The sequence below is a fragment of the Asparagus officinalis genome, chromosome 8 (genome assembly GCF_001876935.1).
Source record: "Asparagus officinalis chromosome 8, Aspof.V1, whole genome shotgun sequence".
Lineage (NCBI taxonomy): Eukaryota > Viridiplantae > Streptophyta > Magnoliopsida > Asparagales > Asparagaceae > Asparagus > Asparagus officinalis.
The window spans coordinates 2,087,756-2,101,304 of NC_033801.1; the positions used below are offsets into that span (position 1 = coordinate 2,087,756).

At 33.7% G+C, this 13,549-nt stretch overlaps 1 protein-coding gene across 1 annotated transcript in view; it reads right to left on the minus strand.

The window, feature by feature from the left end:
• LOC109822875 (callose synthase 10-like) overlaps positions 1-13,549 on the minus strand; it is a 51,177-nt gene that overhangs the window by 11,350 nt on the left and 26,278 nt on the right. The window contains 15 exon segments of the mRNA XM_020389135.1: positions 1,657-1,740; positions 1,821-1,936; positions 3,896-4,015; positions 4,139-4,256; positions 5,274-5,451; positions 5,543-5,611; positions 5,913-6,044; positions 8,768-8,877; positions 8,983-9,143; positions 9,222-9,312; positions 9,426-9,523; positions 11,076-11,196; positions 11,361-11,521; positions 11,602-11,683; positions 11,791-11,888. Of these exon segments, the coding sequence (XP_020244724.1) occupies positions 1,657-1,740; positions 1,821-1,936; positions 3,896-4,015; positions 4,139-4,256; positions 5,274-5,451; positions 5,543-5,611; positions 5,913-6,044; positions 8,768-8,877; positions 8,983-9,143; positions 9,222-9,312; positions 9,426-9,523; positions 11,076-11,196; positions 11,361-11,521; positions 11,602-11,683; positions 11,791-11,888 (1,739 nt within the window).

Here is a 13,549-nt window from a genome sequence, read left to right on the forward strand (position 1 = left end):
AAAATCCATTCACATGCAAAGTCTCTTACAAACACCACTATGGCAGGGAGGGTAAAGATAGGGGGGAAAAGCAGAAGTGGATAATTACATTTATTTGACAATTAATAAACGTGAGGTCAAAACTTTTATCAGTTAAAATTGTCACAAATCTTTAATGAGGTCCCAAGGAAAGCATAAATCTATCACCCGTGTCTAAAATCCATAGCGTTGCAATCCACTCTCAATCCAAAATCACAAATTCCACCATGAAAAAGAGCTTAACATTAAATAGATTAAAGAATCTAAGCGAACTACTACAATTTATTTCGATGGTAAGCTTGATCGAACTAACAATACCAATACCATAAATGCATTACCAACTGAGACCACAAGAAAAACTCAAATATATCAACCCTGCTAAAATCCTTATCATGTAAGAACCCACTATCAAATAATCGGTAAAATAAGTCTTGGATAAAATTTATTTAGCAAGAATCAATACCTTGACAAAGAATTAGGTTGGCCCAATCGAGATCAATAGGAAATATCCAATTACTTATCACATCAGTGTCCACCAAAACATGAACCATAGGGATTAGATAATCTATAGTTATATCAGTATATATATTAAATATATATAGTAATATATACTATATATATCAGTATATATAGGTAATAGTAGTAATATAGATATAGTCGGTAAAGATCCACATAGGAAATATCGAATGACTGAATCATGGTCACCAAAACGGAATATAGGAGAATATATATATAATATGATATAGTAATATACGTAATAACTATATTATATATATACCGGTTATAATATATATGGACTATATATATAATATTAGTTATAAGTTCAGCACTAGAATCATGTGAAAGTTGCTCAGAGTTTTGCGACCTAGAATATCAAACAGAACTCTAAATTCAGGGACGGATCCAGAAATTTTTTCCTTATGGGCGCACAAATATAATTATACATATAAATTAATACCTTATATAATGAAATTTCTAAAGGTAGAAATACTTATTTATACAATAATCACAAATATTTTAATACAGAACTTTTCATTATCACTTTCATATTAGTACATGATCATTTACATTTTCACATGGATTGATGAAATAAATATGGGTTGAAATAAGTTAAGCTTAAATAAATTTGGCTTGAACATTGGCTAAAAATTAAAATGATTGGCGGAACCTTGCATAATTGAATGGGGTCACTAATGAAAAACAGAGCCCATGCTCAAAAAATTTTGACATATGCAGGGGCACATGGCCCCAAGGCACCATTTGGATCCATCATTGTCTCCGGTCTAGATAAGTTCACATTTTGTTGTCAAAATATAAAGTAATTTTGGGCTATAACATTGTGAAGACGAAAAAATAATTGAAAGATGATTCAAACACTAATAATTGGGAGAAGGTATGCTATCAATGGAATGTAAGCATCAGAGGTTTAAACTCACCTTGAAGGATATGCCAATGTCCAACTATTACTCTAATGAAAAATGAAAATAAGTTCACCTCTTTTTATAAAATTACAAATTAATCTCTTACTATAACAATCTGAACAGAAAGAGAAATGTAAAGATGATTCCTAAACTAAATATTTGAGATAAGGTATGTTAACAACGAAATGTAAGTATCAGAGATTAATAATTAACTCACTTCAGAGGATATGCCAACACGCGTTGACCCAAGGTAACAAAGCTTGTTTCCTGATTCGACATAAACCATGCTAATGATGACACACTGTGAAAGGTGGAAAAGGGAGTTAAAGAGAAGATTCATGAAAGGACATGCATCACTGAAGGGAGAAACCCAAGGCAGACCTTCCTGTAAAGACATGCTCCCGAACACCAAGAATTGTAGGAGGACGAAGACCATGATTGCCCCGAAATTCTTCAAGAAGATTTCTCATTTTCATAGCTTCTTCAAGATAATTATCCTAGTCAAATGAGTCATCTTTATCAATTTCAATACACATAATCACTGATATATAAATTGAAATTGGTATATCAAGTGGGGAACATTAAAGAGAAAAAATAAGCTCAAGAGATTATGCTAGATGATGAATGAATGTTAGATGATATAGAGGTTTTATGGACAATTTGTTTGTTCCATAATGAGACCAAGAAAGACAAAGAATAATCTCATGCAGAATTTCATCCAGGCAACAACTTCTCCTGCAGATTAAATATAATAAAAAGTAGTTAACCAGTGGCCTAAACGCTACGATCCACTGTCTAATTACCGAATAGAAAAGGAATTATACTTTTGACTGCTGCTTTTCTTTTTGTTAACGAGGAACTACTTGGTCAGGTCGCCCAAGACCAGGAGCAAACCCGGGTTCAACCCCCTTGAAAATGCAAACCCCAGGGTCATGGACCCCATCTAAATTCAGACCAGCCCAATGTTTATAGATGGGATTCAAACCCAAGACCGTGGGTGCCAGTGCCACATCTGAACCTTGCAACCATCCTTGTGACATGTGGTGGGTGTCAATGTTGCTTATTATCTAAGGTATCCTTAAGCGAATAGGGCGGTAAAGCCACTCCACTGAAGTAAAAAAAGGCAGCCTAGCTGCCGAGGAAGACAAAGCACAGTCCGCTTATCTTAATTAAAATAACTGGCCTGGTGTCCATACCCACATTTTCTTTAATTTGAATACGTATTTCTCTTCATTTTACTCGAAAAAACAGTATATACAAATATGATATTGTTCTCACCAAACTAATGATCATTTTGGCCGAGGAGTGGCACGTAAAATATCACATTAGAATTCTGAAGTTAGGATTGTTCCCTATAGCTGAACCAAATCAATATTAGATGAAAAATAATAAAAATAAATAGCCACTTCTAGAAAATCAACTTTTCCTCTAATCTAAAGCTTGATTAGCAGTTGTGAAATAAAACAAAATTGGGACGGTAGTAGTTTTTTTTATTACTCAAATCATGTCTTTTGAGGAAGACTTAAAAGGGCCTGAAACTTGATGTTGTAATATGATGTTACAGGACTTTAAATTGAGATAGGAAAAAATAGTAGTCTATAGTTTTTTCAAAATTGTTTTTAAAAAGGGATGTCAAATTCCTTCACACATTGCTTTCTACATCTGACATGTCACTATCCTATAATTCTGGTGTGTGGACGACTTCCCAAAACCCAATTCCTTTTGCAAATACAAGAAAAGATTGGAAGTGAGGCACGTTTCAAAGCTTATTGAATTTTCACCCACGCTGACTTTCCGAAGTAGCACCTTCTTCACTTTTTATCATAGCAATAAAAAATTTTGTTTTAATACACAGTTCATATCTGCTATGTTTAAATCCTAATTTTGGGGATTTTATTGTCTTCAAATGCAGACTCTTTTCTCTAAGCCTGTTGCAGTGGTCATATATAACCTTTTCTTCCTATGCAAACACTTATCAATTTTAACATGCACAAAAGCAAAAGAATAGATGAAGGCATGACATAAATAGCAACAATAAGGATTAAGGTTAACTCTGAAAAGTGTCCAAAGTTTATTTGTAATTTTCTATAAATTGCACATTAGCGTTACAGTAGCCGATTAAACCCAGGAACAATCCTCACAAATTTTACTAGAGAAAGAAATACCCTAAAAGGAGAAGGAGCAGCAGATATTTGATATGGGGTATTGCATTCATATATAAGAAAATATACAGGACAAGCAGCAAAAAAGAATTAATAGCAAATTTACAGAAGAAGGAAATATAAAATATTTAGATAAAACTATGCTCATGTACACACACAGAGTAGATGATTTGGCAAACAGTTAAACCATTTATTTCCAGAACAAATTCCTGCATCAAATTTTGTTAGTTTGCCATATTAAAATGATCTAGAAGAATTATATGATGAATAACAATATACAAAATATCAAGCAACCTGATTCATGTCAATAGTTTGGATAGCATCTCCGCGAGTGAAAATTATAGCATGATTTTGGTTCTCAGGTTTCCCCTCCCCAAGCTTAGGGTTCCCAGGAAGCTTAATAGAATATATTTCCTGCATACCAAGGGACCACAGAACACATTCAACAGACAACCTTCAAGAATATCAGGCCATAAAAGATTAAACAAATTCTATTACAGAAAGCAGAACTCTATTGCCAAGGAAGCAAGTGTATACCTGATCTTTTCCATGAACATCAGCCTTAACAAGCTTGGAATAGAATTCTTGCAACACTTTCCCGTCTTGTGTTGTACTTTCTTCAATATGTATAAAAGCAATACGAAGAGCCTCATTTCTGACGATTAACAAGATAAAAAAGAAGAAAAAGGGAAAAGAAAAACAAGGAACAGGAGTCAGTAATGGTACAAAGAAGGTACAAGAATAAGAACAAGTGAAAAAACAAGAGCCAATACCAATATCAATACTACAGTAATATTTATAAACTAATAAATGAAAAAACTAAAAGGAAATTGGATGTGAAATATAATAATTAAATGGATGAGCTCATATATTTAAAGTAGTTACTGAAGCTTCTCATCATAAGACACAAAAAGGCATGTTTACCACTAATTCATATTAGGCAAGCAAGGTGACCAAATAGAGATGACGCGCCTCAAACATGGCAACACACTTAAAATAATTACACGGGGCAAAGGGAAAAGCAGCAATAAACTGTTTCACATATTTTAATATGCAAAATGGATCTCATTTTTCACTGAAAACCAAAAATATAGGCTAGATATCCCTTCTAAAGGATATGATATTCGACACAATTGATCGTTTCTGTAATAAATAAAAGGTTCCCAAGATGTCAAAGAAACCATTTTAAAGAAACAGCCTTGCAGTTGGCCGGCCCGAACAGAGCCCAACCTAAATATCCAATCCGCTCGTCATTAAAAAATTCCATATTCAATCTATAATCTGTACATGTTTACTTGTGTATATTGAATATTCTATCCATACTTATGAGTCAAATGCAAATAAAACATATAAAAGGTTATGGAAAAAAGATACCATGTGTCCTAGCTGATCAAATCACTGCATTAAAAACTATAAATTATCACATTTCACATGTGATACAGCCAACTAAAGACAATGGCTGAGCCCATATGTATGCATCATGCAGGATGAAAACAGACCTATTCGGTTTGTTTTATCACATAAATATTTTTCTCCTTCAAAAGCATTACATGCATGTTATACCTCAGAACATCTTACTTACATTTATATAAAGACAAAGTTCTACTTAGATTCAAACCATTGAACATACACTACAAAGCATTAAAGTTTAATCTACTCAAATAAATATAACCTCTGCATTAGAAGAGAAATATCAGCTGCTTCTGGAGCTTTCTTCTGTTTCTGTTGACCATAAATTTGGCACGACACCACATAGGTAAATTTAAGATCAGCTTGAGCACGGGTTTCTGAAGATAACATAAATCCCTCTGTATTTATATAATCTGCTCCAGAATAATTATCTTCTAGTCCTGCTAGTATTAATCTAATTATTAATCCATATAAATGGGTCAATCGAAAAAGCAAGAGAATTGAAGCCTAATGCAGCAAGAAGAAGAATACCTCCAAGATATCTCTTCTCCAAATAGCTTTGCAGCATAAGTGCCCTCCTATAGTACATCATACCACGCACTGCATTGGCATGCACATAAAGTTAACATAATGTCAAAAAGTAAATTACTTGAGAATTTAAACGAACAAAAGAGAAAGTAGCAACACTGCCAAATCCACACTGCGAAGAGACAGGTGACTACTAAAAAAATCAAAGGTCGTTAAGAGCTGAAGGAAATAAACAACACATGCACATACTGCAATTTCCCTAACCAAGGGATACACATAGAAAGGAAGAGGAAAAACAAGAAGGTGAAAACACCAGAAATTAAGCAGAACCTTTTTGCATATGCATATCATCGGGACAAAATTAAATCCTAACCTGTTCTGGCCAATGTTTGCCCTCGATAGGATGCCCAAAACCGCAGTTCCAAAGTGTCATTAGAGCTTTGTTGTAGAGCCTCTGCAGTTGACTGACCACGGCCAATGCGTTCCAGAAAGTTCTCCCACTCATCTATTATAAAGAACATAGTTGCAATAACAGAATAAAAGAATGGTTGTGGATACAGGAAGCATGACCACAACGATGACTATTCAAATCAAAAGCAAGTACACCCTGATCACCAGTGGTTACAACCACAAAAATTTGCTAAGGATATTCAACATACAAAGCATATTCAAGAGAAGGTTCATGCCACAACGAAAGGCTTCAGAAATCAGTCTCAATTCAATAATTATAGGAAAGTAAGTAGATTCAAAGTTCTAAACTTGACAAGTTCTGACACAATAAAATACATGCACAACCACATAAATGTGTGATTATGGGGTCAGTGGAAATATGAACAATTTCTCCTACAGCTCTAAAACCCCTAAAATCCCACCTCAAAATACATGAAAAGACACAAGATTGTAACACCTTTTACTCATAAACAAATGGTTGACAAATTAAAGGTTTCTCAATAATATAATAAATAACACTCCTAGATTCATAGATAAATAAATTCTAAATGATATAATATTTTATAGACCCAATTATGAAGTCTAAACCAGAATATTTTTAGCACAATTACACTTTAAATCAAGAATATTGTAAAGGAATATTTTCAATACATTTGGGAAGGATTTGTTATAAGCAAAAAAAAAAAAAAACAGATGCTACCGAGATACACCTATGTACGAAGTCCAAATCAGAATAACTCTAAACACAAATATGCTTTAGATCAAGAATATCATGAATATTTATAAGAAATTTGGGAACATTTTGTTAAAGGGAAAAATTGAGTGATACCAAGTTCTTCTCCGGCGTATAAAGTGGGAACAAAATGGAAGCCCAAGCAGTGAGCTGTGCTATTTGAGATCGGACATATTTGATAAGAGTTTTAAGTGTTTAGACCAATGATCAAATGGTTTATTTGACAATGTGCATGCTTAATCCATATACATAAGCAACATATGCCATTTTCAGCCATATATATTGTGTCGCATTGATGCATGGACTAAAAAAATTTTAAGACGCTGCCCTTTAAATGATGTATATCAATGTTTGATGTATATCAACTTTAACAAAGTGGATCTTGTATTTGTGTTGTCTATAACGTTAAACTTCAATGGAAAGGATTCATCTCCAAATCCATGTGGAAGTAGGTACGTCAAATACCCAGATATATATGAAATGCACAGACATACTAAACCTCATAAGTCCAAATGATTCTCAGATAACCCAGCCATCCCTTTTCTTTTGTATCAAAGATTCACAATGCCCCAGTATGTACCCCTATCATTAAGAGGCATCATCTAACCTCAGGTGACCTCTTTGTGGAAGCTATTTTCACTAAAATGTTGTTGTATGATTTTAAAAAGAAATTCTATTAAGTATGAAATTCAATCAAGGCCAGCTTTTATAAGTTGTTTCTCTCCAATGTGTCTTTTCAAATCTTCGAACTCCAACTCATATGCACAATCATCCAAACTTATTGTATCTCATTTTTTTCTCACATTCTAAAACCAAGTTGATGGACTTGAAATCCAAATCATATCCGTCTCTTCTTTCAACTTTGTCCTTTTACTTAGTTTCCTTATTTTTATTCAACGTATCAAAAAAACATCAAAACCAAAACCCACAAATATTGTAACCGACATGCATTTTGAATCAAACCCCGAATCGCATCCTTTCATTTGCTTTTTAATCACTATTTGAACCTCTCATAGGCTGCATAAATTGTAGGATTTTCATAGGGAAAATGTTAAGAGAGAAAGATAGCTCTATGGCTAAGTTATGGATCCAAAGAATCAACTGGTAAATGATATGACAGTGAATTATAATTTGGATTAGGGGATAGGAGGATAATGACATGGGTAAAGAAGAAAAGGAAAGGATACAAAACATTTATACTAATTTTGCAATGGATTTGATAAATATATGTGTTATCATAACACTTAAAATCCATTAACTCATTAACCTATCAACAAAATACAGGGCGCAAGAAGGGTCATTTCATGATTTTTTTTAATGGATTAGATCAGTGAGGCTGGATAGAAACTTAAGAAGGGGACATAACGTCGAGCATGATAGGAGGGTTTGCTGAAATTACATCTTTAAATGTACAACAAGCTACATAGGAATCATGCAATAATGAAATGTTTCTTAAAAGAGAAAAAAAGTGGATATATAGTTTTTCTCTCCTTAAAAAATAACAATCCTTCTAAACCATAGCCATAATTGTCATTTTTCCAATCGTATTATTTTTTAACAGTCAGAAACTTGTGTCTGGCCGCATACCTAGAACGATGAACAATCTGGTAGACTCCCTACCTGTCTGTACCTAGGAGGATTAGCAAAGCCCATTTTTAGTGGCAACGCTTCTGCATCAACTTCAGAGGGTTAATGTAAGGACACAGCATAGTCATAAAGTTTTATCAAATCTTTAAATGCAACCTTGAACTCTTAGAATTGCATTCAGTAACCAACTAGTATCTACATGAGACTAAAAGATGAATTTGAACAGAAAACAACCTCATAATAAAAAATTCTTTGCAGAGAAAATCAATTAATTGATTTTTAAAAATATGCAAGTTATAGTAAGAACAAATTGATAACACATAGACATTGATATAGCTAGTGATATGTGATACTTCATATCAAAAAAGTAAGCATCAAAACACACACATAAGAAAGATAAACCAGTAATACAAAACATAAATAAATAAAGACAATAGTAACGACGAGACATGTAATACCAGGAAATATTTTCTGAAGATAGAAAAGAATAGAAATCCCATCTTCATTCTCCTGCCTGAGTTCTGATGAGCTATACAGTACAGTTTCACTATAGTATGGCGTAAAAACACTGCTCTCAAAAAATATATATATACAACAGTCAGAAAAGGGTACGTGATTATTTTTCAAAATTTGTTTTTGAAATTTCAAAATTTAAGTTTTATCACAAAAATACCTAAAAGGCATCATTTCAGAAACAGGCTTTGCAGGAGGCATGTCCATGAACAATGAATTTGTAAAAAATTCCAATCTCCGTCTAGCTTCCAAATTTTTTGGGATATTTTCAGCTGATTCTTTCACTGTTAGGAGAAGATGCAAACGTTTAACCTGCTCCTTCTGCAATAAAAAAATGATTAGTATGTTATGTGCCACATAGGTGGTTTAAAAAGATAAGATAGTTAAGGAAAAACATACAATCTCTGGATGTCTCGGCCATTCTATTCTAGAAAAGAGCCTGCCTTCATTTCTTGCCCTTGCTAGAATATTCCAAGTATCAAATTGCTCCCTAGGAAAATAAGAGCACTCAGTTAGCTTTTGTAACAGCGCTCAGTTAGCTTTTGTAACCAACATAATCAAACAAAACACATAAAACACAAAATCTAGAGCATTTCATAAGACCTCAAATTGGATGTCAGCAGATCATGTGTAACAACATCATAAAGTTCATATACAGCTTTTGAAGCACCTGCTGCAAGTCCAGGAGTCTCATCTCGTATCTGCACAAAGTATAAGGCTTAATTAATAATGTATACAAAATGACACTTGTCATAGACGCTCTGGTGCACCTAGTAGTCCTTAACATAGGAAAGGATGCCCAAATTGACAGCAGCATTAAGAAGATCAAATTTCACAAAAATAATCACAAGAGAAACCCGCAAGCAGAGGCAGGCACATCCAATTCAACATTTTGGCCTTACTCTAATAAAGTTAAAACAAAAAGAATAAACCAGTTGACAACTAAACAATAAGATTATATAAGCATAACAAAGCCTTCATCATTTTGCAATTCAGAATATATCTGACTTGAAAAATAAATATACAGGTCATATATCGGTATATTAACTATATGTATGACCAATGTTACATTAAACGTTGGGCGCTTCTCAGCGTCGGACTTGGCGCTCAACGCTTAGTAGCCTAGGCGGACGCCTAAGCGGTTTCTGGGCGTTTTTTTTCTTTCTTCATTTAAGTGGTGGCCAATGATGTTTTGCTGAAGGTCGGAGGAGATAGTGGAGGTGTTCATATTTGGAGGTTAATGGAGTTTGGAGGACGTGTAGGCTACGACACATAAAATCACAATCAAGACCTACAGAGTGCAATCCACATAAATAGACAATGCGCCCCTAAACGCTCGTAAAATCTAGGTGGGCAGCCTAAATACCGTCTAGGCGCTAGGCGCTAGTTAGGCGGCCTAGGTACCGCCTAGACCTAGGCGTACGTCTAAGCGGACTAGGCGAAGATTTTTTTAAAACAGAGTGTATGACTAGGGGTGCAAAAGAAATATCCCTATCCATGGGTATATATGTGTTACAAATATGGACCCTGAACATCTATATCCGATAGAATACGAATACAGGCATTGACGCATTGATATATAATGAAATATCTGGATCAGCACCGATATCCAAATACATGTCGATCATATTGCTGCAATTGTTATTACAATTAGATTAATGGATTTGAGGTTAATTTTGATGATCAATAGATCTAATCTTCGATTTTTTTAGAGGGGCCGAACATATTAATGGACTCTCTTGTATCACATAATCTATGCATAAATGGACTCTCTTGCATCACATAACCTAAATTTTAGGAGTTGAGGGTTATTATTTTACACACTAACATTGCCAATATCAAGTCGAGCAGAATTGATGTTCACACGACTTCCAGAGGCATGTTAACTTGTAAGAAAATGGATTCTATATGTTCACATAAGGAACTTTATTGTCACTACATCCAATTATACTAACACGCTGCATAGACAGCCCAGCATTGCCAGGGATTGTTCTCCACACATATGGGTTGGCCTCTTTGTTTCTTTCTTGCAGGGCAACTCTATAAAATAATCCTCAGTGCATAGAAATGAAAATCACTGAACCCACTACCTAATTTCAACATAAACTTTATAAATCAAGCTTCAGTACCTGCTTGTAACCTTTTAAGCAATGATCACAAACTTGGTAAGAAAAGAATTTAGTTTGACAGACTTGAAGACAGCAACTAGTTACTTTAAAAAAAACTATAATTGACAAAAGCAACAATACTTACTAGCAGACCAGTCAAGGCAGTGAACTTTTTAACCAGCAGCGACAGATTCTTAAGTGTTATAGTAACAGTAAGAGAATGCTCAGATATGCTACTATTGAGCTCACGAAAGAGCCTTTCAACCCTACAACAAAATAGGAAAAAGTGCAAAAATCAAATTAGAAAAGGTGCAAATCACCAATTTACCAATCCATATATTGCATTTTACATAAAGATTTATCTTTCATCTACAAAATCATTATCCTAATCAAATTAATGAACAATATTCCATTCCAAAAATAACAATACCAAAGTCGCCCTTCTCCACTAACTATAGAGTGCAGAATCTTTTCTGCACTATAGTAACATTCCTGAACAGCATAGGCCATGTACTCATCCTTAGAAATTCTGTTCCACAAGCTAGCTTGATTATCCCTGCAATCTTCAGCATAGGCTTGTGCCTTCATGATCTGTAAAATCATGGCTGCAGTTAGAAACAACAAAAGAACATTTTTAGGCAAAACAACTCCATGTTTTATCATATCCAGACCTTGCTAGTTAAAAGGAACAATGGCCATTGAACTAATCTCAAGCTCCCGGAGTTGCTTGGAATACAAAGCAAATCCATTTCCCTGCAGACAAGGAGAACAACGAATATATGATACTAGCACATGGAAATGTTTCTTGAAGTATGTGTCATTACATAATTAACAAAAATGATAATCAATTAATTATACACCTGTTACTAATATAATCTTCTTCCCGTAAACTTTTTATGATATCATTCCAAAATGGGGAGAATAAAGCTGCATTTGACTTGCTCGTATCTTGCGGCTCCTAAGGCAAATAAACACCAACTTTAATTCTGAATCATGACAAATAAGATACCTGAAATGTGTTTCTTAAAGATGAATTTACATAAAAAGCTTAAATTTAAAAATGAACCCTATTGCTTCCAAGGTCGTATTCCAATTGGGGACGATGTGTCAAGTTATAGATAGGTCCAGTTAAACATTGGACAGGCAAAAAGAGATAAATAGGAAACTACAAGCAAAACTACTGCTAGATAAAATCAGTCATAAAGAAATATCGAAAAAAATGATCCCATCTTAGAGTGATATATTAGAATTGAATCAACGAGACAGTCTTTTCTCGCTTCTGTGTGCATTTATGCGCATAAGTGGAGAACAGATACCAGAATAAAATCTAGGACAGGGGTAGCACATGAAACCAAAAAAAGAGTTATATATGTGACTTATGCTCTTGAATACTCCTAACAAACAAACCAAATACGGATGAACAATATAGATACAACACGATAAAGCTATGAAAATATAATGTTCAGATATAGTAGCAATTCAACATGTGTGTTAATGTTCATTACGGTAGCCTGAATAAATAAGTTTACAATGGATATAGGATAAAGATATCTGGATATTATGAAACAGTTTTTAAGTCATATAAATCAGTAAATTCCTTATTGAGAAAGTGGACTACTTACATAAGCACAATATATATGCAAATGAATCGAATCACAAACACATACATAAATAGTGTTAGATATTATTGATATTTAGATTTAGGAGATATTACGAGATATTGTTGAGATATTATGAGATGCGATTGTGCATGATTTTAGCACATACCTATTCTGTAATATCCTCCTAATCTATATTTAAGAGAGCTTAGGGTTAGATGAATAATATCTTTTGCCTTTTTAATTAGATATTGTTGAGATACTATGAGATGTGATTGTATATGATTTTATCTCATACCTATTCTGCAATATCCTCCTAATCTCTATGTAAGAGAGGTTAGAATTAGATGAATAATATATTTTGCCTTTTTTATTTTCTCTACAAATAGAATTTCAACTTCTTTTAGCACTTTTGACGGTTGCATATGCATTAAATACTCTACAAATTTTAGTATATGTCATGAGTATCCGACAAACATCTGCAAGAGTATATGTATATGTATGAGTACATGTACATGACATGTATATCTGTGTGTGTACAAGCGTGTGTGCGCGTACAAGAATGTGTATGGGAGAGGCTTTAATAATACTCTTAAGCATAATTAGCTCGGTTATGCCCACCTCCAACACTAAATATATGAATCAATTTGTACGATCCGCTCCATTCATTTTGACCAATAAATTTTGGATGGTAGATGGTACACAAACAAATAAGTAGGTTTATTGAGTATTGAGTTGTAATAACTCACACATCATGTGATTGTAAAATTAACAATTTTATAACAATACACCTAAAGAGACAATGTAAAAAATGATTAGAAGTATAGGAACATCAATATTTTTTATTTACATAAGTTTTAAGATATTTAGATCACGATGAAATGAATGGATCATCCACTGAACAACCCATGCAATAAAAGGTTTTTTTTGTTGTATTCCTAGGAAACCGTTAATTTGTGCAACCAATTGATGCGCAAGCACTATATGCTCAAAATACATTACCTTTTAGTAGTAAACCATT